General features: G+C 42.9%; 1 protein-coding gene across 4 annotated transcripts in view; it reads left to right on the forward strand.

The window, feature by feature from the left end:
- The window catches only part of LOC121577986 (polypeptide N-acetylgalactosaminyltransferase 2), a 93371-nt gene that overhangs the window by 46656 nt on the left and 20969 nt on the right, over positions 1–25746 (forward strand). For 2 of the 4 annotated variants that reach the window (XM_041892022.2, XM_041892030.2), the window contains exons 2-3: positions 3595–3679; positions 11036–11189. In XM_041892022.2, the coding sequence (XP_041747956.1) occupies positions 3595–3679; positions 11036–11189 (239 nt within the window). Of the gene's footprint in view, positions 1–3594; positions 3680–9501; positions 9589–10048; positions 10416–11035; positions 11190–25746 lie in introns of those variants that run through there. The other 2 variants (XM_041892036.2, XM_041892043.2) reach the window with 2 other exon arrangements.

Raw genomic sequence — 25746 nt, forward strand, 5'->3', positions numbered from 1 at the left:
GTCTCCTCTGAACAGTTGAGATGTGTCTGTTACTTGAAATCTGAAGCATTTATTTGGGCTGCAATTTCTGAGGCTGTTATCTCTAATGAATTTATCCTCTGCAGCAGAAGTAACTCTGGGTCTTCCTTCCTGTGGCAGTCCTCATGAGAGGCAGTTTCATCATAGCGCTTGATGGTTTTTGTGACTGCACTTGAAGAAACTTTCACATTTCTTGAGATTTTCCGGATTGACTGACCTTCATGTCTTAAAGTAATGATGGACTGCCGTTTCTCTTTTCTTATTTAAGCTGTTCTTGCCATAATATGGACTTGGTCTTTTAGCAAATAGGGCTATCTTCTGTATACCACCCCTACCTTGTCACAACAGAACTGACTGGCACAAACACATTAAAAAGGAAAGAAATTCCACAAATTGACTTTTACGAAGGCACACCTGTTAATTGAAATGCATTCCAGATGACTATCTCATGAAGCTGGTTGAGAGAATGCCAAGAGTGTGCAAAGCTGTCATTTACATTTACATTTTTAGTCATTTAGCAGATGCTCTTATCCAGAGCGACTTACAGTTAGTGAGTGCATACATTATTATTTTTTCATACTGGCCCCCCGTGGGAATCGAACCCACAACCCTGGCGTTGCAAACGCCATGCTCTACCAATTGAGCTACATCCCTGCCGGCCATTCCCTCCCCTACCCTGGACGACGCTGGGCCAATTGTGCGCCGCCCTATGGGTCTCCCGTTCGCGGCCGGCTACGACAGAGCCTGGATTCGAACCAGGTGCCTTAGACCACTGCGCCACTCGGGAGTCATCAAGGCAAAGGGTGGCTATTTGAAGAATCTCAAATATAAAATATATTTTGATTTGTTTAACACTTTTTTTTGTTAACTACATGATTCCATATGAGTTATTTCCTAGTTTTGATGTCTTCACTATTATTGTACAATGTAGAAAATAGTAAAAATAAAGAAAAACCCTTGAATGAGTAGGTGTTTTAAAACTTTTGACCGGTAGTGTATACAAATCCTTTTTAAAATATATTTTCCTTTATTACTTTCCAACCCCACCACCCCTCCCCTAATTGGTGTAAACTAGTGAACAACAACGCTTAGGACTCTACTTCCAGCTTGTACATACTATATACATTTTTATGGACACAGTCAATTTAACAATAATTCTATTTTGTTTGTTTTTACTCCTGAACTTCCTCTACCCTCAACCTCTCCGATCATTTTCATGATGTCCATTTGGTTTGCTCCTATATGCCATATCTTTCAAACTCTGCTCTTTCACAAAAGTTTTCAACCTATAACCTATATACTTATTGATTTTTAATATGGTATGATCATTGATTTGATACGTTTATATGATAAAATGCTGACGTCTGAATGCTGTTGGTTGCCACAGCCACCAGTCCATTTTGGCCTGAGGGAGCAGTCGACCAGAGCAGATGCTGGTCGTGTTTGGCAGAGCGAGGGCTTCTGGACTTCAGTAACTTGCTCTCTGTCCATACCATCCCGCCTGTTTGTTTATTTGCTGCTAACCTTGGCAAGAGGCCTTCCTGTTTGAGTTATTGCCGGGCCGGCCCGCGGTGTGTTACAGGCTTGCAGTGCTGCAGTGTTTCACCGTTTGGCTTGGCCCATGCTCTTATTGTCAGCGCGGCCAAATTTCCCAGCAGTTGGTTATAGAGGCAGGCGAGATTAAACAAATGGGCTCTATGCTGAGGCCAACGCGTCCTACGGTATGGGTACAGATGTAGGATCTTAATTTGATCACCCTATTGCAGGAGATTGCATGAAAGGTTTTTATAAGTCTAGAACGTTTCTAATAGTTTCTCCTGATGGTTATAAACAGGGAGACCAAAATGTGTTTTGTCCATTAGATTGTATAAAACATCGTTTTTTTGTATATTGGGTGTAATTTACAGGCTGTCTGTGTGTCTGACCCAACGTACCATACAGAAATATACTTGGTCTGACTCTTGAGAAGATCTAATGCGGTCTGCGTGACTCGACATACAAATGGTAAAGTTATTTGAATGGCTATGAGCCCTAAGCTGAATAAAACATGCCCTCTGTCCTTCCTCTGTCCATCTACGTTCCAAGTTGTTGACTGTCATAGGACCACTGTTCCTTTTTCTTCATCAAGATGCTTTTGACAAACTCACTGACATTTGAAAAGCTGCTTGAAGCAGAGCAATGCCAGGTCAGGGGCATCTTGTTGCCACAGTAACATGATGATGCAAATCTGCTGGCACCCGCCCACCAGACTAGAATCACTACTCTCGACAGGTCTGATCTAGAGTATGTGGACAACTACAAATACCTAGGTGTCTGGTTAGACTGTAAACTCTCCTTCCAGACTCACATTAAGCATCTCCAATCCAAAGTTAAATCTAGAATCGGCTTCCTATTTCGCAACAAAGCCTCCTTCACTCATGCTGCCAAACATGCCCTCGTAAAACTGACTATCCTACCGATCCTTGAATTCGGCGATGTAATTTACAAAATAGCCTTCTACACTCTACTCAGCAAATTGGATGTAGTCTATCACAGTGCCATCCGTTTTGTCACCAAAGCCCCATATACTACCCACCACTGTGACCTGTACGCGCTTGTTGGCTGGTCCTCACTACATATTCGTCGCCAAACCCACTGGCTCCAGGCCATCTATAAATCACTGCTAGGCAAATCCCCGCCTTATCTTAGCTCATTGGTCACCATAGCAACACCCACCCGTAGTATGCGCTCTAGCAGGTATATCTCACTGGTCATCCCCAAAGCCAACACCTCCTTTGGCCGCCATTCCTTCCAGTTCTCTGCTGCCAATGACTGGAACGAACTGCAAAAATCTCTGAAGCTGGAGACTCTTATCTCCCTCACTAGCTTTAAGCATCAGTTGTCAGAGCACCTTACCGATCACTGCACCTGTACACAGCCCATCTGAAATTAGCCCACCCAACTACCTCATCCCCATATTGTTATTTATTTTGCTCATTTGCACCCCAGTATCTCCATTTGCACATCATCTCTTGCACATCTATCATTCCAGTGTTAATACTAATTGTAACTATTTTGCACTATGGCCTATTTATTGCCTTACCTCCATAACTTGCTACATTTGCACACACTGTATATATATTTTCTGTTGTATTTTTTGACTATGTTTTGTTTTACCCCATATATAACTCTGTGTTGTTTTTATCGCACTGCTTTGCTTTATCTTGGCCAGGTCGCAGTTGTAAATGAGAACTTGTTCTCAACTGGCTTACCTGGTTAAATAAAGGTGAAGTAAAATAAATAAATCAAATGTGTTTGTAATTCCACAGCTAACCTTGAACAAATCAATCAAAGCATCAACAGGGAACTAGGAAGACTACAGTATTTTAAATGCTTTTTCTAACCATTTGCTTTCAGAATTAGTTTGGGAAATGTGCTTGACATTCTCGGTGCTTGACATAATGCTATTTATGAACGTGGAGGTTTTCTATCATCAGATCATCCTTTTCTGAGGAGGGGAACATATTTCCACTGAATGTAGAAAGGGACCTTCTCTATGTGTTTCTATATTCATGTGTCTTTGTGTTTCTTTGGCAGGATGACTGGAACACTATTGACTCATCAAATCAGGCCCACCGCAAAGCAGATGACAAAACCCACAGCCTGGAGACGCTCCCCCCAGGTAAGAGCCACATATCCCAACCCAGCCAGGCATCCCACAGCGCCATCCATTCTGATTAGCCACTCCATTTACAGACAGGATGAGAAGATCAGTCAGCACAGGACTCCAGGAGGTTGTCATGTTGTTCAACCTACTGTGCAATAGAGCAGGGTTCCAGCTGTGGTTCTGTTTAAAACTAGTAAACTACCTTTTCTGTTTACAAGGTCAGGGCTAATTATGCAAGGTGTGTGTATAGGAATGCTATGAAAAGCATCTGAATTAATCTGGCAGTTTTTCAGAGTGTCTGATCTTTGTCACCGGGCCAATCACCCAAGTCCCTATCCTACCAATTTACGAGCCCATGTGCTCAACCAAACCGGGATCCAATTTAGCAGAGCTGCTTAATGCATTAAGCTTCGGTGTAAGCATATGCTGACGTTATATAGGCTTTTCCTGCATTTCAAAAAGCAGCATGTCGTGTACGGAGGGATATAAATTACAGTATTCTTACCATCAGAACTGTCACATATTCTCTCCTTGGCAAGGTAGTCCTTGGAGAGCTGTTCCATTTAATTTATGTCAGAAACGTTCTGTGTTTTCTGTAAAGGTAGGGCAGGGAGACATCTTTCTGCTTTGTATCCTGAACAATATGTAGAATACTCTGGGGTGTACAGTAGTTCCAGGTAATCATCACTATTCAGATATCTTGTTTCAATTCCTCACACTATTTAGGTCACTCGTCTTAACACTCAAGTTGGAACGTAACAAAGAATTCACAGAAGGGTGCCGTTGTTAATTAAGCGGCTTTCCAGATGGCCTAATATATAGTTACTCCTTTTATGACGTTGAGTAAGTCTGAAATCATGTCCTACACCACCCATTCCTAAATGTACATTCCCATATTACTACTGTACAATACGGTAAAAGATCTGCTAGCTACTCCTTGCCATATGGAGCTGAAGATCCATCCAAAATGTGGGTCCAAATGTGCCTTGGCAGCAGTGAGGGTTCCTTCCTCTCTATCTGTAGGACTTTGTGCTCCTCCCAGCTGCCCATCAGCCACAGTACTGTGTTTCAGCTAGAGAGCTCCACACTTCCCCACACAAGGGCTCTTATATGGCTATATGGTTTCCTGTCCGAATGCCAAAACAAGCCCACAGACCACCTCTGGTACAGTTTTGGGAAGACTGGTTCACGTACACTGAGTATACCAAACATTAGGGACACCTTCCTAATATTGAGTTGCACCCCCTTCCTTTTTCTCTCAGAACAGCCTCAATTCGTCGGGGCATGGACTACAAGGTGTCAAGCGTTCCACAGAGATGCTGGCCCATGTTGACTCCAATGCTTCCTACAGTTGTCAAGTTGGCTGGATGTCCTTTGGGTAGTGGACCATTCTTGATACACATGGGAATCTGTTGAGCATGAAAAACCCAGCAGAGTTGCAGTTCATGACACAAACTGGTGCGCCTGGTACCTACTACCATACCCCATTCAAAGGAACTTAACTATTTTGTCTTGCTCATTCAGCCTCTGAATGGCACACATACACAATCCATGTCTCAATTGTCTCAAGGCTTAAAAATCCTTCTTTAACCTGTCTCCTCCCCTTCAACTACACTGATTTGAAGTGGATTTAACAAGTGACATCGATAAGGGATCATAGCTTTCACCTGGATTCACCTGGTCAGTTTGTCATGGAGGTGTTCCTAATGTTTTGTCCACTCCGTGTATATCGTCATACTGTAGACCTTTACAAGCCCCTCCCCCTACCTAGTTTGGTTATGAAAGAAAAGTGACCAATCTTCACTGATATAGCAAAGACATTTACATTTTAGGCAGTTAAGTTTTTGAACTTTTACGCTTTACACAAACAAATATTTTATTTTTATTTTATTTATTTTTTTACTCCTTTTTTTCCAAATGTTTTTGATCTTCAGTATATTAAAAGATCAAACTGCTAGAGTCGAACTGAAGAGAAAACAAGTTGTTGCCTCAAGGTTGTCTAAAACTACTTCAGTTCAGCTCTGAACTTCATTAGGTCGATGTGAAGCCCTAGCGAAATTGGTCTTCCTTAAAATCAATACTACATAGAGGTTTATGATTGTCATTATTTCTCTGAAGTGTGTGTGTGTGTGTGTGTGTGTGTGTGTGTGTGTGTGTGTGTGTGTGTGTGTGTGTGTGTGTGTGTGTGTGTGTGTGTGTGTGTGTGTGTGTGTGTGTGTGTGTGTGTGTGTGTGTGTGTGTGTGTGTGTGTGTGTGTGTGTGCTCGTGCATATCTGTATGGAAATGTTGTGGAGGTAACATCCTGGTTGCTCCATTCTCTTCAGAGCAGCTAATTAGACTGATGACTGCTGAGAGCTCTGTCCTCCTCCACTGCGGGTCCTGTTCTCCCCTTTTAGTTAAGTGCTGTAGAGAACAGGCTTCGATTGAGAATGATGCTGTGTGCACAGTCCCTGTAGGAATGTCTTTCTCCATTTTGATTATTATGATGCTGCTAGCTGTTTCCGTGGCCACCGCTGTGTGCTTTTCATCTAGTACTGTAGTTTACAGGGTATTATGTGCTGTGTGCTTTTCATCTAGTACTGTAGTGTACAGGGTATTATGTGCTGTGTGCTTTTCATCCAGTGCTGTACTGTAGTGTACAGTGTATGTGCTGTGTGCTTTTCATCCAGTACTGTACTGTAGTGTACAGTGTATAATGTGCTGTGTGCTTTTCATCCAGTACTGTACTGTAGTGTACAGGGTATGTGCTGTGTGCTTTTCATCCAGTCCTGTAGTGTTCAGTGTATTATGTGCTGTGTGCTTTTCATCCAGTACTGTAGTGTATAGGGTATTATGTGCTGTGTGCTTTTCATCCAGTGCTGTACTGTAGTGTACAGGGTATTATGTGTTGTGTGCTTTTCATCCAGTGCTGTACTGTAGTGTACAGGGTATTATGTGTTGTGTGCTTTTCATCCAGCGCTGTACTGTAGTGTACAGGGTATGTGCTGTGAGTGACTTTCCTCTTGGATCAAGATGTGAAGACCACCCAGTTTCTGAGTCATTTGATGCTTTATTCCGGTTTTCTTATTCATTAACAATGTTATTATATGCAGTGTTTTGATATGAGGAATCTGCTGCAGGACATACCAGGCCACAGACCTCAGTCTTCATCCACTGTGGCTGTTCTGCTCAAGACGTGCCATGGAACATTCCTCTTTAGTTAGAAGGCTTCATGGATGACCTGTACAGTGTACAGCAATGTGCTGTAGTTTAATAGGGTTGAGTTCAGTAAGGTACACCATACATTTTGCACTGACCTGATCTACCTGGCCTTATCTCTCTCAGAGATGCTGTTCAGACTCCTATTATATCTTAATGGATTCCTACCACCTGAGCAAAACATTTTTTTAAAATGTAACCCGACTGACAGGTTTCAAAGCTTTTTGTCTAGTAAGCACAGTCAGAGGAGGAATGTTGCAGCTGGAGAGATGGGTGGTTGAACTGTCTAACTTTCACAACAAGGAGAAGCTGTAAAGGAGAGACACAACCTGTTCTTAACTTGTCTCTTAGGGCAGGATCGAAGATCTGGCCAGGAACCAGTTCCTCAGTTCTTGATAGTGATAAAGTAAAGTTACTTTATAAGGGATCGTTGCATACCTTACGTTCCAATGGTGGAACAAGCTTCCCCCTACTAGCTATGATATGTTGTCTCACCTAGCTATTTTAGGATGAATGCACTAACTGTAAATCGCTCTGCATTAGAGTATCTGCTAAATGACTCAAATGTAAAAAGTAAATATAATGTTCCGGAATTTACTGCAGCCTATCATGGGTCTTCGGGAATGGCAGTGGGCATGGAGGATTTGATTTCCTCTTTACAAATCTAGTCCCATCATTACCAGCAGACCATGCCCATTAACACAGCCTTAACTGCTACTATTAGCAAAATAACAAGTGACCTAATAACTTCATGACTGTTATGTATGTGAAGATATTTGATGTAAAAAAACGGATGACAACCAAATGTTGTGCTACTGCATGTCTGTTTAGATCGTGATGACGTAAGACTGAGCCATTTAATAGACTGCACAATTCATTTCATAGATAGTCATCTGTTGCTCGTGTTAATCATGGAAATGACAAGGTCAACTGCTTTCTCTCTCGAAGCGTAGTCCGTTATAATGCCCCCTGCTTGCAATTCACCATTTCTGTGGAAGAATTAGCATCTGTGACGGTTTTATTTCAGCCCCTCCTCCTTTTATGTTTGTATTATTTTAGAAATGCACTAAAGTCTTTGTGCTCTAGTACAGGCGGGGGCTCATTCAGACTCACCATCATAGGCTCGGTACAGTGTGCACTTCACACCAGCTCTGACACTTGTTTTTTTCTTAGCCGCTGGTTTACACACCGCCATATCATTGGTGGCCTCTGGTACAATTCCCTGTGATATAATAATGATGAACAATACATTGTCAAAAGTCAATACAAACTGCAAAGTTCTGCATCAGTGTAACAAATAATGTCTGACCTGTGTCCTAGGCCGGTGCCAGGTCTGCAGTGCGCTGGTGCATGACAGAGGCAATGGCACTGTCTTAAAGCCCATGGTAACATAGTGAGCACTTTGAAAAATAAGTGCTACTATGTGATTACATAGTGCTTTCCCAGCAGAGCAGGAACATGACATGTGATTGAGTACCACAGGAACCTCTGCAGAGTCTAGTGTAACCTGTTCATAGAGACATAACAATTAGTGCTGTACTTACAAAACATTTTTTCTGCGTTTCATTATAAACTACTGTACACAATTTTCAAAACCCAATTTCTTTTTTTAATTAAGAAAAATTGGCTGTTCTGAAACCTTTGACAAGTAGTGCCAACACTTATCGAAAATTTGAACATTTTGAGTTATCACAGAATCTTTCCCAGTCTTTATTGCCGTCAACAACCCACATCGGTTTGTTAGAATTTCGTTGTGTATTAAGTTTAATGATACAAAATCAGAGCTCAGACTGAGAAACAAACTGATCCACAGTGGAACATTGTGGAATCATTCTTATTAAATCTGCAACCGCAGCAAAACACAACAAAAAAGAAAACTTATCTATCTTAACCTATCTTATCATAATGTTAGAGAACTGTTTATCTGAGAAACCTGAAGCCGATGAGCCTCCTCATTTTTCTTCATGGACCTGTAACATCGCCCTCTCACTGTCACCTCACCGTTAACTACACTTGAGACTGTTTCAATACAGTGATTGGGAGAAAGGGCGCAGCATTAGCCATTAATACATTACTGACTCTTATCTTACGGTCGATACAAACAGCAGTAATATTAAAAAGAGGCTGCAAAACAGAAACTCGTCAGCTCATAACCTTCGCTAGCATAGGGCTAATTTAAGCTAAATAAAGATAAACACGTACCTTCATAATCAAACAGGTAACCTTCAACGAAGAACTTGTAGCCTTTATCAAGCTTCGATCTTGAAGTAAGGGACCACTTGTCAGCAAGTCGTTCTACGTCGTTAAGTCGTATTGGTGGCAGATGTGAAAGGGACTGGGTGAACTCCATAATGATGTGCTACTAGCTAAGCGTTCCTAAGCGACACCGGATGTAAACATAACCTGCATCGCGGCAGAACGGAAGTTGTCTGACGTCACGTGAAAAGGGCCTATTGTCATGCTGAAGACAGGCTGTCAGAGCTCAATGAGATGAATTACCCAAGGTGTAGGAAAGACTATTTAGAGAAAATATCAATTCATCATAGGACGGTTGTAGCTCCGCCCACCGGTGATGTGGAGCACAGCATGCTGGGAGATCTCTAACTGAGGAGAAGGAAGTAACTAGAGAAAGTACACAAGCGGTGAGAAGTTCCAGCCATCTCCTGTGATTACCTTTTAGTTAGCATTCCTTGTTTAACCAAGGCCAGTGTGCGTTCTTAAGAAATGTGAGTTCATATTTCTTACAATTAATGTGTTGTGGACGCACTTCTTTGTTATGCGAATTAGCGTTTTTACCGCGAGCTAGAAACTGTAAGCTTGCTAACCATGATGTTTGTCATCTCATTTCAGACATTTAGCATTTCAGTGTCTAGTCTTATATGCTCTGTGGTTATATGGATGTTTACTGTATAGATTATGTGGGTATTTTGTTAGCAATGAGCCTTGTGGATGCATTATACATTCAAGTTCATGCAGTTGTGTGAGGATGATGGTGCTGCTCAATAGGACTGTGTAGTTGCACTCCTCTGATCATTCATTAGGGAAGTCACAGCCATGTTATTAGGTTGTATTGCCATGTGTGACAGATAACCTACTGTAGTCATATTATTTATAGCTTATGTAATTTGAGGTTATATTAAGCCTATACCTGCCATTTACTATTGTATATCATTTCCCCTTTTTCAGAACCACACACAAACTCTTGGTTAACACATTTGTCAAGCCACACGCTGTGCTGTGCCATTACTGCTCTGTAAATCAGCGTCATTAAACAACCTCAACTGGAATCATACCGATCTGTCATCTGTGCCCTTACAAGCACCTGGGAGAGAACACATAGTGCTAAGTAAAACCTAACCCTACAGAATATACAGTCCACCAAGTCCTCAACTACATTGTGGTTGGTCAACTGCTTTCTCTTTCGAAGCTTAGTCAGCTATAATGCCCCCTGCATACAATTCACAATTTCTGTGGAATGATTAGCATCTGTGACGGATTATTCTCAGCCCCTCCTAATTGTCATGCTGAAGACAGGCTGTCAGAGCTCAATGAGGTGAATTACTCAAGGTCTTTTTTTCTCTGTGTGCCCCCACCCTGTCTGACAGATAATGTAATCCAATGCTGCTGTATGTTTTACAGGCTTCATTAACACAACGGCTGCATTAGTATTTAGCCACACTGATATCCAGTGTTTATGTGGGGACATATTTTGCTTTCATATGTTGTTGTGACAAGAATTACAATTAAACATGGCATTTATTTTTAACTGCAGGCTCTTTACAGTTTGGGAAAGTCTTTGAAATGTAGCTGACTGCAGGCTCTTATTACAGTTTGGGAAAGTCTTTGTAATGTAGCTGACTGCAGGCTCTTATTACAGTTTGGGAAAGTCTTTGAAATGTAGCTGACTGCAGGCTCTTATTACAGTTTGGGAAAGTCTTTGTAATGTAGCTGACTGCAGGCTCTTTTTACAGTTTGGGAAAGTCTCAAATCATCTGTGAGCTCTGGAATGTGCAAAATAAACACAAGGTTCACTTGTGATGAAACTGCGACCAGAAAGTGCTAGCAGCTGTTTTCTGCCCAGTAAGAGGGAGAGCGGTTAGAACATCTTTATTTACTGTGCTGTCCACTGTACTGTCTTAATTTCCTCTCCTGTGTCTCTGCTCTGGTTTGCAGGCAAGGTGAGGTGGCAAGACTATGACCAGGACCTATATGTTGGTGCTACGGTGGTGCGGCCATGGCAGGATCCCTATGCCCGCAACAAGTTCAACCAGGTGGAGAGTGACAAGCTGAGGATGGACCGCGGAGTCCCTGACACCAGACACGACCAGTAAGTCTCCATTCCACCTCAGTCATGGGAGGAATTAAGTGGGGAACACATGGGAACATAATGAAATCATTTCAACTGAATTCATGGTGATTTTACTGCAGTGAGTAGTCGAGTGATATTTTATTTTAATATATTTTTTTACCTTTAACTAGGCAAGTTAGTTAAGAACAAATTCTTATTTACAATGACGGCCTAGCAAAAGGCCTCCTGCGGGGACGGAGGCTGGCATTAAAAATAAAAATATAGGACAAAACACACATCACGAAAGAGAGTCATCACAACACCACATAAAGAGAGACCTAAGACAACATAGCATGGCAGCGACACATGACAACACAGGATGGTAGCAACACCACATGACAACAACATGGTAGCAACACAACATGGCAGCAGCACAACATGGTAGCAGCACAAAACATGGTACAAACATTATTGGGCACAGACAACAGCACAAAGGCAAGAAGGTAGAGACAACAATACATCGCGAAGCAGCCACAACTGTCAGTAAGAGTGTCCATGATTGAGTCTTTGAATGAAGAGATGGAGATAAAACTGTCCAGTTTGAGTGTTTTTTGCAGCTCGTTCCAGTCGCTAGCTGCAGCAAACTGAAAAGAGGAGCGACCCAGGGATGTGTGTGCTTTGGGGACCAGTGTGCAGCGTTTTCCTTTCTGTTTTTCATGGCTTTGGGGACCTTTAACAGAATGTGACTGGCAGAGTGTTGTATGTGGACGATGAGGCCTGCAGTAGGTACAGTTGAAGTCGGAAGTTTACATACACTTAGGTTGGAGTCATTAAAACTCTTATTTCAACCACTCCACAAATGTCTTGTTAACAAACTATAGTTTTGGCAAGTCGGTTAGGACATCTACTTTGTGCATGACACAAGTAATTTTTCCAACAATTGTTTACAGACAGATTATTTCACTTATAATTCACTGTATCACAATTCCAGTGTGTCAGAAGTTTACATACACTAAGTTGACTGTGCCTTTAAATAGCTTGGAAAATTCCAGAAAATGATGTCATGGCTTTAGAAGCTTCTGATAGGCTAATTGACATCATTTGAGTCAATTTGAGGTGTACCTGTGGATGTATTTCAAGGCCTACCTTCAAACTCAGTGCCTCTTTGCTTGACATCATGGGAAAATCAAAAGAAATCAGCCAAGACCTCAGAAAAAAATTGTAGACCTCCACAAGTTTGGTCATCCTTGGGAGAAATTTCCAAACGCCTGAAGGTACCACGTTCATATGTACAAACAATAGTACGCAAGTATAAACACCATGGGACCACACAGCCGTCATACCGCTCAGGAAGGAGACGCGTTCTGTCTCCTAGAGATGAATGAACTTTGCTGCGAAAAGTGCAAATCGATCCCAGAACAACAGCAAAGGACCTTGTGAAGATGCTGGAGGAAACGGGTACAAAAGTATCTACAGTGGGGAAAAAAAGTATTTAGTCAGCCACCAATTGTGCAAGTTCTCCCACTTAAAAAGATGAGTGAGGCCTGTAATTTTCATCATAGGTACACGTCAACTATGACAGACAAAATGAGAAAAAATAATCCAGAAAATCACATTGTAGGATTATTTATGAATTTATTTGCAAATGATGGTGGAAAATAAGTATTTAGTCAATAACAAAAGTTTCTCAATACTTTGTTATATACCCTTTGTTGGCAATGACACAGGTCAAACGTTTTCTGTAAGTCTTCACAAGGTATTTTTGGCCCATTCCTCCATGCAGATCTCCTCTAGAGCAGTGATGTTTTGGGGCTGTCGCTGGGCAACACGGACTTTCAACTCCCTCCAAAGATTTTCTATGGGGTTGAAATCTGGAGACTGGCTAGGCCACTCCAGGACCTTGAAATGTTTCTTACGAAGCCATTCCTTCGTTGCCCGGGCGGTGTGTTTGGGATCATTGTCATGCTGAAAGACCCAGCCACGTTTCATCTTCAATGCCCTTGCTGATGGAAGGAGGTTTTCACTCAAAATCTCACGATACATGGCCCCATTCATTCTTTCCTTTACACCGATCAGTTGTCCTGGTCCCTTTGCAGAAAAACAGCCCCAAAGCATGATGTTTCCACCCCCATGCTTCACAGTAGGTATGGTGTTCTTTGGATGCAACTCAGCATTCTTTGTCCTCCAAACACGACGAGTTGAGTTTTGACCAAAAAGTTATATTTTGGTTTCATCTGACCATATGACATTCTCCCAATCCTCTTCTGGATCATCCAAATGCACTCTAGCAAACTTCAGACGGGCCTGGACATTAAGCAGGGGGACACGTCTTGCACTGCAGGATTTGAGTCCCTGGCGGCGTAGTGTGTTACTGATGGTAGGCTTTGTTACTTTGGTCCCAGCTCTCTGCAGGTCATTCACTAGGTCCCCACCGTGTGGTTTTGGGATTTTTGCTCACCGTTCTTGTGATCATTTTGACCCCACAGGGTGAGATCTTGCGTGGAGCCCCAGATCGAGGGAGATTATCAGTGGTCTTGTATGTCTTCCATTTCCTAATAATTGCCCCACAGTTGATTTCTTCAAACCAAGCACCTTACCTATTGCAGATTCAGTCTTCCCAGCCTGGTGCAGGTCTACAATTTTGTTTCTGGTGTCCTTTGACAGCTCTTTGGTCTTGGCCATAGTGGAGTTTGGAGTGTGACTGTTTGAGGTTGTGGACAGGTGTCTTTTATACTGATAACAAGTTCAAACAGGTGCCATTAATACAGGTAACAAGTGGAGGACAGAGGAGCCTCTTAAAGAAGAAGTTACAGGTCTGTGAGAGCCAGAAATCTTGCTTGTTTGTAGGTGACCAAATACTTATTTTCCACCATAATTTGCAAATAAATTCATAAAAAATTCTACAATGTGATTTTCTGGATTTTTTCCCCTCAATTTGTCTGTCATAGTTGACGTGTACCTATGATGAAAATTACAGGCCTCTCTCATATTTTTAAGTGGGAGAACTTGCACAATTGGTGGCTGACTAAATACTTTTTTCCCCCACTGTATATCAACAGTAAAACAAGTCCTATATCGACATAACCTGAAAGGCCGCTCAGCAATGAAGAAGCCACTGCTCAAAAACAGCCATAAAAAAGCCAGACTATGGTTTGCAACTGCACATGGGGACAAAGATCGTACTTTTTGGAGAAATGTCCTCTGGTCTGATGAAACAAAAATATAACTGTTTGGCCATAATGACCATCGTTATGTTTGGAGGAAAAAGGTGGCAGCTTGCAAGCCGAAGAACACCATCCCAACCGTGAAGCACGGGGGTGGCAGCATCATGCTGTGGGGGTGCTTTGCTGCAAGAGGGACTGGTGCACTTCACAAAATAGATGGCATCATGAGGAAGGAAAACTATGTGGACATATTGAAGCAACATCTCAAGACATCAGTCAGGAAGTTAAAGCTTGGTCGCAAATGGTCTTCCAAATGGACAATGACCCCAAGCATACTTCCAAATTTGTGGCAAAATGGTTTAAGGACAACAAAGTCAAGGTATTGGAGTGGCCATCGCAAAGCCCTGACCTCAATCCTATAGAAAATGTGTGGTCAGAACTGAAAAAGCGTGTGCGAGCAAGGAGGCCTACAAACCTGACTCTGTTACACCAGCTCTGTCAGGAGGAATTGGCCAAAATTCATCCAACTTATTGTGGGAAGCTTGTGGAAGGCTACCCGAAATGTTTGACCCAAGTTGAACAATTTAAAGGCAATGCTACCAAATACTAATTGAGTGTATGTAAACGTCTGACCCACTGGGAATGTGATGAAAGAAATAAAAGCTGAAATAAATCATTCTCTCTACTATTATTCTGACATTTCACGTTCTTAAAATAAAGTGGTGATCCTAACTGACCTAAGACAGGGATTTTGTACTAGGATTAAATGTCAGGAATTGTGAAAAACTGAGTTTAAATGTATTTGGCTAAGGTATATGTAAACTTCCGACTTCAACTGGATCTCAGATAGGGGGGAGTGAAGCCTAAGAGGGGGTTTGCCCCTAACATCAGTGCACTTCCCTATTACTAATGTCTTATGGGAAATTCTGGGACCTCATGCTGTCATCTGATTATCAGGAGGGCAACATTAATCAAACAGAAGTCTTCCTTTTTCCTCCTCAGCCTAACACTGGACAGGGTTTCTTCTCCTGCTGGCAGCTCAATATAACCAAACTAAGCCTCACAATAACACTGGACAGGGTTTCTTCTCCTGCTGGCGCCTCAATATAACCAAACTAAGCCTCACAATAACACAGGACAGGGTTTCTTCTCCTGCTGGCGCCTCAATATAACCAAACTAAGCCTCACAATAACACTGGACAGGGTTTCTTCTTCTGGGTTTCTTCTTCTGCTGGCTCCTCAATATAACCTACAGTGCCTTGCAAAAGTATTCAGCCCCCTTGGCATTTTTCCTATTTTGTTGCATTACAACCTGTAATTTAAATTGATTTTTAATTTGGATTACATGTAATGGACATACACAAAATAGTCCAAATCGGTGAAGTGAAATGAAAAAAATAACTTGTTTCAAAACATTCTAAAAAATAAATAACGGAAAAGTGGTGCATGCATATGAATTCACCCCTTTTGCTATGAAGCCCCTAAATAAGATCTGGTGCAACCAATTACCTTCAGAAGTCACATAATTAGTTAGATTGCACACAGGTGGACTTTATTTAAGTGTCACATGATCTGTCACATGATCTCAGTATATATACACCTGTTCTGAAAGGCCCCAGAGTCTGCAACACCACCAAGCAAGCGGCACCATGAAGACCAAGGAGCTCTCCAAACAGGTCAGGGACAAAGTTGTGGAGAAGTACAGATCAGGATTGGGTTATAAAAAAATATCAGAAACTTTGAACATCCCACGGAGCACCATTTTTAAATCCATTATTAAAAAATTTAAATAATATGGCACCACAACTAACATGCCAAGAGAGGGCCGCCCACCAAAACTCACGGACCAGGCAAGGAGGGCATTAATCAGAAAGGCAACAAAGAGACCAAAGATAACCCTGAAGGAGCTGCAAAGCTCCACAGCAGAGTTTGGAGTGTCTGTCCATAGGACCACTTTAAGCCGTACACTCCACAGAGCTGGGCTTTACGGAAGAGTGGCCAGAAAAAACCCATTGCTTTTAAATATGATTGAAATATATATTTCAATCATATTTAAATACATTTCATGTTCAATCAAATCAAAATCAAATCAAATGTTATTTGTCACATGCGCCGAATACAACAGGTGTAGACCTTAACGTGAAATGCTTACTTACAAGCCCTTAACCAACAATGCAGTTCAAGAAATAGAGTTTAGAAAAGATTGACTAAATAAACTAAACTAAAGTAAAAAATAAAATAAAAAAGTAACACAATAAAATAACAATAACGAGGCTATATACAGGGGGTACCGGTACCGAGTCAATGTGGGGGGTACAGGTTAGTCGAGGTAATTTGTACATGTAGGTAGGGGTAAAGTGACTATTCATAGATAATAAACAACAAGTAACAGCAGTGTAAAAACAAAAAAAAGGGGGGGTGTCAATGTAAATAGATTGGTCATATTTTGCTAATTGTAGACTGTCTGTAATTTTTGCCTCAATCTATTTCTCTCTGCATGGTGTTTTGGGAAATGCATGTTACATCTTCATCCGTTGTAGGAAAGATGCATCATTAAAACACTCGTAAGCCTAAGTTCCATCGCTATCGGGAAACCGGGCCCTGGTCAATAGAGCTTAGATACTCCAGGAAGCCCACTCTGGAAGAGCTTCCTCCATTACCACATAATCATGTCACTCATCATCCAGTTAGAGAATCACTCTGCTGTTTTATTTGCCTGGGGAAACCTCTGTGGCTCGCTCTTAATACCCTCAGATTTCCAGAATGTTTCAATATCGAACGATGCAAAGCGAATGGCCTTGAGATTTATCCTCTTGTGTAATGGATTCCTTATCTCTAACTTGGCTGTGACTAAGGCAGGTGCCCAGGGACTTCCCCAATAGTGCATATAAGATTGAATTGGAAGTGCCTCTTTTTATCTATGATGCCCTTTCATCCCACATTTACATTTTAGTCATGTAGCAGACGCTCTTATCCAGAGCCACTTACAGTTAGTGCATTCAGTTAGTGTATTCTGAGTTCGAGGCCTTTTGGCCCCGTGGCACAGAGCGTGTTACAAGAGGAAATATCGAAGACCGTGAAGGGGGCAGGATGATACATCGAAGTGGATACAATTGACAAGGGACAGGGAGTGGTGGAGCACAGAGGGAGGCCAATGAGAGGGAGTGGTCGGTGGCTGTAACAAAGTAGCTTTCCATCTGACATTCTGATCAGTGTCTTCAGGGGGCCCAGGAGTCGCCCCTGCTCCTCTGCTTTATCTGCCACATTGGCTCCCTCATGTCAGCCAGAGGAACGCTGCTCAAAGGTACAATTGATTATCCTCCGGGCTGGTCTTCCTTCCTGTGCTCCCAGGGACCTGGGCACTATCCCTGCCAAGATATCAGGACAGGAGGGCCAAATCCATATGGTTTGAGTAAGTCTGTGAGTTGTTGTTTTGGCCCTCAGCGGTGGGTTGAAATGCCAGCCATGTCTATTACTCTTTTTAAATGGGAGCATATCTGGTAGGCACAGGAGACATGGTTTCCCTATAGGGCTGATCTGGTAGGCACAGGAGACATGGTTTCCCCTATAGGGCTGATCTGGTAGGCACAGCAGACATGGTTTTCCCTATAGGGCTGATCTGGTAGGCACAGGATACATGGTTTCCCCTATAGGGCTGATCTGGTAGGCACAGGAAATATGGTTTCCCTATAGGGCTGATCTGGTAGGCACAGGAGACATGGTTTTCCCTATAGGGCTGATCTGGTAGGCACAGGAGACATGGTTTCCCTATAGGGCTGATCTGGTAGGCACAGGAGACATGGTTTCCCCTATAGGGCTGATCTGGTAGGCACAGCAGACATGGTTTTCCCTATAGGGCTGATCTGGTAGGCACAGCAGACATGGTTTCCTTATAGGGCTGATCTGGTAGGCACAGGATACATGGTTTCCCCTATAGGGCTGATCTGGTAGGCACAGGAAATATGGTTTCCCTATAGGGCTGATCTGGTAGGCACAGGATACATGGTTTTCCCTATAGGGCTGATCTGGTAGGCACAGGAGACATGGTTTTCCCTACAGGGCTGTCTTTTACTCTCTTCCAAGGGCGCAGCTATGTGGAGATATGAGCAGTAACGGAGCTAACGTTATCACTTGTTTGTGCGCCATGACCCGATACACATAGCCACAAGAAGAAAACAAGGTAGCTCCTGATCTGCCGGGGAGGGGTGGAACCAGCCATGACTAAGCATTTGTAGGTCCACTATATAAGACGTCAGCATTTCCTGTTCGTTGGGCTCTCACTCTATTCACTTTGGTGTGGGTATTGTGACCAGCTCCCTTATCAATACGTTTTTAATCAAGTTAATATTCTGATTGGTGATTGACCTTGTCTCTCCTCATTATTGATTAAAATATCCACCACACAATCCATAGGTATAAGTCATTGCTGGCTGCAATTAAAGCCTGATTATTCAAAACCATGATTATGGTGTGAGTGTGAGTAAAATATGCAGAGCTGTTGCCTCTACTGCTCATGCTGTACCTGCATATCTAATAGGAAATTGGCAATCGTTCAGTTGACAGTAACAAAAATGAAATGGCAATTTGTAACCATCCAAAGTTTTAATCATAATTTTCCTGTTAATCTCTCATGGCGTTTTTGATGGTCTTGGAAAAACATTATTGCATCCTCAGCATGTTCTGGATTAATCAGTAGCTTGATTACGGTTATTCCAAAGCTGCAGGACAAATATATTCCAGTCTAAAAAAAATAAGTAATTGGTGCTGCGTAGGTTAATGTTGTTCCCAGAATTAACTTGACATATTCAACTTATTTACAGATTGGAAGGTCCTTTTGGAATCACTAGGTAGAGCGCTGTAGTATGACTTATGTCACCAGTGAGTTACAGAGAGGGAAAAGTATTTGATCCCCTGCTGATTTTGTACGTTTGCCCACTGACAAAGACATGATCAGTCTATAATTTTAATGGTAGGTTTATTTGAACAGTGAGAGACAGAATAACAACAACAAAAATCCAGAAGAACGCATGTCAAAAATGTTATAAATTGATTTGCATTTTAATGAGGGAAATAAGTATTTGACCCCTCTGCAAAACATGATTTAGTACTTGGTGGCAAAACCCTTGTTGGCAATCACAGAGGTCAGACGTTTCTTGTAGTTGGCCACCAGGTTTGCACACATCTCAGGAGGGATTTTGTTCCACTCCTCTTTGCAGATCTTCTCCAAGTCATTAAGGTTTTGAGGCTGACGTTTGGCAACTCGAACCTTCAGCTCCCTCCACAGATTTTCTATGGGATTAAGGTCTGGAGACTGGCTAGGCCACTCCAGGACCTTAATGTGCTTCTTCTTGAGCCACTCCTTTGTTGCCTTGGCTGTGTGTTTTGGGTCATTGTTCTACATTTACATTTACGTCATTTAGCAGACGCTCTTATCCAGAGCGACATACAAATTGGTGCATTCACCTTATAGGCAGTGGGATAAGCACTTTACAATTGTTTTTATTATTTCTTTTTTAATTTTTGTATTTTCCTTTTTCCTTTTTCTTTTATTTATCCCAGCTGCCTTGAGATCATTGAGAAGATCCTCCCGTGTAGTTCTGGGCTGATTCCTCACTGTTCTTATGATCATTGCAACTCCACGAGGTGAGATCTTGCATGGAGCCCCAGGCCGAGGAAGATTGACAGGTCTTTTGTGTTTCTTCCATTTGCGAATAATCGCACCAACTGTTGTCACATTCTCACCAAGCTGCTTGGCGATGGTCTTGTAGCCCATTCCAGCCTTGTGTAGGTCTACAATCTTGTCCCTGACATCCTTGGAGAGCTCTTTGGTCTTGGCCATGGTGAAGAGTTTGGAATCTGATTGATTGCTTCTGTGGACAGGTGTCTTTTATACAGGTAACAAACTGAGATTAGGGGCACTCCCTTTAAGAGTAAGTCGCTCTGGATAAGAGTGTCTGCTAAATGATGTAAATGTAATAAAAGACACCTGGGAGCCAGAAATCTTTCTGATTGAGAGGGGGTCAAATACTTATTTCCCTCATTAAAATGCAAATCAATTTATAACATTTTTGACATGGGTTTTTCTGGATTTTGTTGTTGTTATTCTGTCTCTCACTGTTCAAATAAACCTATTAAAATTATAGACTGATCATGTCTTTGTCAGTGGGCAAACGTACAAAATCAGCAGGGGATCAAATACTTTTTTCCCTCACTGTATGGTTAGGGAAGGCCTGTGGTGTTTTTAGTTAACACAGAGTACACCATCTCTCATTATCGTCTGTGGGTCCCACAAGCAAAAGTGCCTGGAGTTTGATGTTACTGAACTCCGTCTCCGCAAAGACCTTAACGACCCCTTAAAGAGCGACTGCCTTTAAAAAGCAACAAATCCCTTTGAAAACAGCCTATGTGGCATCCATATGAGTCAGAAACTGTTATTCTAGTGTCAAAATTGACTACAAAGTGTAAATAGGGTTCGGAACATCTATGCGTCACAACGGGTAAATTAAGGTTGGGTTTTGATTTGAAGATGTTCATTTGCCCACTCACATGGGGTGAACAGCTGTGGTGATTGCGCTCTATCCAATAGCATAGATAGACAGTGAGACAGACCTGCCCAGCAGCTCTGACTTTGTTTATGTAAGATGACACGTCACACATTTGTTAACTTGACAAATACTGCACCAGACACCTTAGTTAGATGTCAAACTGTGCAACCAAAACATCCTCAGTAAAAACTTCAACATTTATGACATATTTCTTGATTTATCTTAGATTCATTCTGGGGATTTTGAGGAAGTGAAATAGGCTTCCGCATCTACAGTGTCTCATGGGGGACAAACATCATTAACCAAACGCGGAATCGGTCAGGAAACACACCTCCAAGACTGAAATCTCGTTTTTCTAATGAGCAACAGAAAAACACGTTGCAATCGGCATGTTCAGTGGCTCTTGAAAGTGCCTAAAATATACTCTGAGTTGTAGCATGTGTCTTGACTATCTCATTCATGTGTCATACACTAAGCATTTAGCCACACCACCAAAGGTTTCCCATGAGCGCCTGTGGTTTATGACTGGCGGGTATGCAGGAAGTGTGGTCAGGAAGGTCTGTGCCCCACACCACCCCACCCCCAGTCTGTTTTCACCAGGATATGGGGAGAATTCTCTAAAGAGAACCAGCTCCTAGAAGAACTCTGCACCAGGCACCGCCTAAACAACTGTGTTGAAAGGTTTCCAGCTATACCGCTGTTTACATTGAAGGCCTAGTATATGTGAAAATGGCTGCTAGAGTAGACATACAGTGAGGGGAAAAAAGTATTTGATCCCCTGCTGATTTTGTACGTTTGCCCACTGACAAAGAAATGATCAGTCTATAATTTTAATGGTAGGATTATTTGAACAGTGAGAGACAGAATAACAACATAAAAATCCAGAAAAACGCATGTCAAAAATGTTCTAAATTGATTAGCATTTTAATGAGGGAAATAAGTATTTGACCCCCTTTCAATCAGAAAGATTTCTGGCTCCCAGGTGTCTTTTATACAGGTAACGAGCTGAGATTAGGAGCACACTCTTAAAGGGAGTGCTCCTAATCTCAGCTTGTTACCTGTATAAAAGACACCTGTCCACAGAAGCAATCAATCAATCAGATTCCAAACTCTCCACCAAGGATGTCAGGGACAAGATTGTAGACCTACACAAGGCTGGAATGGGCTACAAGACCATCGCCAAGCAGCTTGGTGAGAAGGTGACAACAGTTGGTGTGATTATTCGCAAATGGAAGAAACACAAAATAACTATCAATCTCCCTCGGCCTGGGGCTCCATGCAAGATCTCACCTCGTGGAGTTGCAATGATCATGAGAACGGTGAGGAATCAGCCCAGAACTACACGGGAGGATCTTGTCAATGATCTCAAGGCAGCTGGGACCATAGTCACAAAGAAAACAATTGGTAACACACTACGTCGTGAAGGACTGAAATCCTGCAGCGCCCGCAAGGTCCCCCTGCTCAAGAAATCACATATACAGGGCCGTCTGAAGTTTGCCAATGAACATCTGAATGATTCAGAGGAGAACTGGGTGAAAGTGTTGTGGTCAGATGAGACCAAAATGGAGCTCTTTGGCATCAACTCAACTCGCCGTGTTTGGAGGAGGAGGAATGCTGCCTATGACCCCAAGAACACCATCCCCACCGTCAAACATGGAGGTGGGAAACATTATGCTTTGGGGGTATTTTTCTGCTATGGGGACAGGGACGATGGACGGGCCATGTACCGTCAAATCTTGGGTGAGAACCTCCTTCCCTCAGCCAGGGCATTAAAAATGGGTCATGGATGGGTATTCCAGCATGACAATGACCCAAAACACACGGCCAAGGCAACAAAGGTTTGAGTTGCCAAACGTCAGCCTCGAAACCTTAATGACTTGGAGAAGATCTGCAAAGAGGAGTGGAACAAAATCCCTCCTGAGATGTGTGCAAACCTGGTGACCAACTACAAGAAACGTCTGACCTCTGTGATTGCCAACAAGGGTTTTGCCACCAAGTACTATGTCATGTTTTGCAGAGGGGTCAAATACTTTTTTCCCTCACTGTAAACATGTTAGTTAGTTAGCTACAGGTAACTGCCAAAATAAAGGAAACACCAACATAGTGTCTGGAACTCTATTGGAGGGATGCAACACCATTCTTCCACAAGAAATTCCATAATTTGGTGTTTTGTTGATGGTGGTAGAAAATGCTGTCTCAGGCGCCGCTCCAGAATCTCCCATAGGTGTTCTATTGGGAGGAGATCTGGTGACTGGGACGGCATGGCATATCGTGGAACATCAGCAAGTTGAGCAGTCTTCGTCCCTGAAGCTCCTGCCAAACAATTCAGAGTAATTGAAGTTAGATATGGCTACAGATATTTTTTAATTTTTTATTTAACCTTTATTTAACCAGGTAAGCCAGTTGAGAACAAGTTCTCATTTACAACTGCGACCTGGCCAAGATAAAGCAAAGCAGTGCGATAAAAACAACACAGAGTTACATATGGGGTAAAACAAAACAAAGTCAAAAATACAACAGAAATAAGTATATATACAGTGTGTGCAAATGTAGCAAGTTATGGAGGTAAGGCAATAAATAGGCTATAGTGCAAAATAATTACAATTAGTATTAACACTGGAATGATAGATGTGCAAGAGATGATGTGCAAATAGAGATACTGGGGTACAAATGAGCAAAATAAATAACAATATAGGGATGAGGTAGTTGGGCGGGCTAATTTCAGATGGGCTGTGTACAGGTGCAGTGATCGGTAAGGTGCTCTGACAACTGATGCTTAAAGCTAGTGAGGGAGATAAGAGTCTCCAGCTTCAGAGATTTTTGCAGTTCGTTCCAGTCATTGGCAGCAGAGAACTGGAAGGAATGGCGGACAAAGGAGGTGTTGGCTTTGGGGATGACCAGTGAGATATACCTGCTGGAGCGCAGACTACGGGTGGATGTTGCTATGGTGACCAATGAGCTAAGATAAGGCGGGGATTTGCCTAGCAGTGATTTATAGATGGCCTGGAGCCAGTGGGTTTGGCGACAAATATGTAGTGAGGACCAGCCAACAAGACCGTACAGGTCACAGTGGTGGGTAGTATATGGGGCTTTGGAGACAAAACGGATGGCACTTTGATAGACTACATTCAATTTGCTGAGTAGAGTGTTGGAGGCTATTTTGTAAATGACATCGCCGAAGTCAAGGATCGGTAGGATAGTCAGTTTTACGAGGGCATGTTTGGCAGCATGAGTGAAGGAGGCTTTGTTGCGAAATAGGAAACCGATTCTAGATTTAACTTTGGATTGGAGATTCTTAATGTGAGTCTGGAAGGAGAGTTTACAGTCTAACCAGACACCTAGGTATTTGTAGTTGTCCACATACTCTAGGTCAGACCCGTCGAGATATGTATTGTGTCAGAGTAATTGAAATTAGATATGGCTACAGACATGTATTGTTTGGTGTCGCTCTGTTTACTGTAATGGCACATGGTGAATCAATTACGTCTCTTCGACTTGCTGTTGTTTAGCCTCGGCTAGCAGCGCTCTCCATCCTCCTCCTGCTCAGCTTCTTTCAAGTCGGCCCATACTTTGTCAGGGGTTGTAGATCAGTAACTGACGCGCACTTCTGGCTGTGGTCAGTGTGCCTGTAGGAAAGTTCCCAAGGGAATGTAGGGTCACGTTTACGCCAACAAAGCAGTCAGCAGGAACCAGGCTGACATAAAGCAGTCATCAGGAACCAGGCTGACATAAAGCAGCCATCTGGAACCAGGCTGACATAAAGCAGCCATCTGGAACCAGGCTGACATAAAGCAGCCATCAGGAACCAGGCTGACATAAAGCAGTCATCAGGAACCAGGCTGACATAAAGCAGCCATCAGGAACCAGGCTGACTTAAAGCAGTCATCAGGAACTAGGCTGACATAAAGCAGTCATCAGGAACCAGGCTGACGTAAAGCAGTCATCAGGAACCAGGCTGACATAAAGCGGCCATCAGGAACCAGGCTGACATAAAGCGGTCATCAGGAACCAGGCTGACATAAAGCGGTCATCAGGAACCAGGCTGACATAAAGCAGTCATCAGGAACCAGGCTGACATAAAGCAGCCATCAGGAACCAGGCTGACTTAAAGCAGTCATCAGGAACTAGGCTGACATAAAGCAGTCATCAGGAACCAGGCTGACGTAAAGCAGTCATCAGGAACCAGGCTGACATAAAGCGGCCATCAGGAACCAGGCTGACATAAAGCGGTCATCAGGAACCAGGCTGACATAAAGCGGTCATCAGGAACCAGGCTGACATAAAGCAGTCATCAGGAACCAGGCTGACATAAAGCGGTCATCAGGAACCAGGCTGACATAAAGCGGTCATCAGGAACCAGGCTGACATAAAGCGGTCATCAGGAACCAGGCTGACATAAAGCAGTCATCAGGAACCAGGCTGACATAAAGCGGTCATCAGGAACCAGGCTGACATAAAGCAGTCATCAGGAACCAGGCTGACGTAAAGCAGTCATCAGGAACCAGGCTGACATAAAGCGGCCATCAGGAACCAGGCTGACATAAAGCGGTCATCAGGAACCAGGCTGACATAAAGCGGTCATCAGGAACCAGGCTGACATAAAGCAGTCATCAGGAACCAGGCTGACATAAAGCGGTCATCAGGAACCAGGCTGACATAAAGCAGTCATCAGGAACCAGGCTGACATAAAGCGGTCATCAGGAACCAGGCTGACATAAAGCGGTCATCAGGAACCAGGCTGACATAAAGCAGTCATCAGGAACCAGGCTGACATAAAGCAGTCATCAGGAACCAGGCTGACATAAAGCGGTCATCATGAACCAGGCTGACATAAAGCGGTCATCAGGAACCAGGCTGACATAAAGCGGTCATCAGGAACCAGGCTGA

This window comes from Coregonus clupeaformis, chromosome 1 (assembly GCF_020615455.1).
Source record: "Coregonus clupeaformis isolate EN_2021a chromosome 1, ASM2061545v1, whole genome shotgun sequence".
In the NCBI taxonomy this organism is placed as follows: Eukaryota; Metazoa; Chordata; class Actinopteri; order Salmoniformes; family Salmonidae; genus Coregonus; species Coregonus clupeaformis.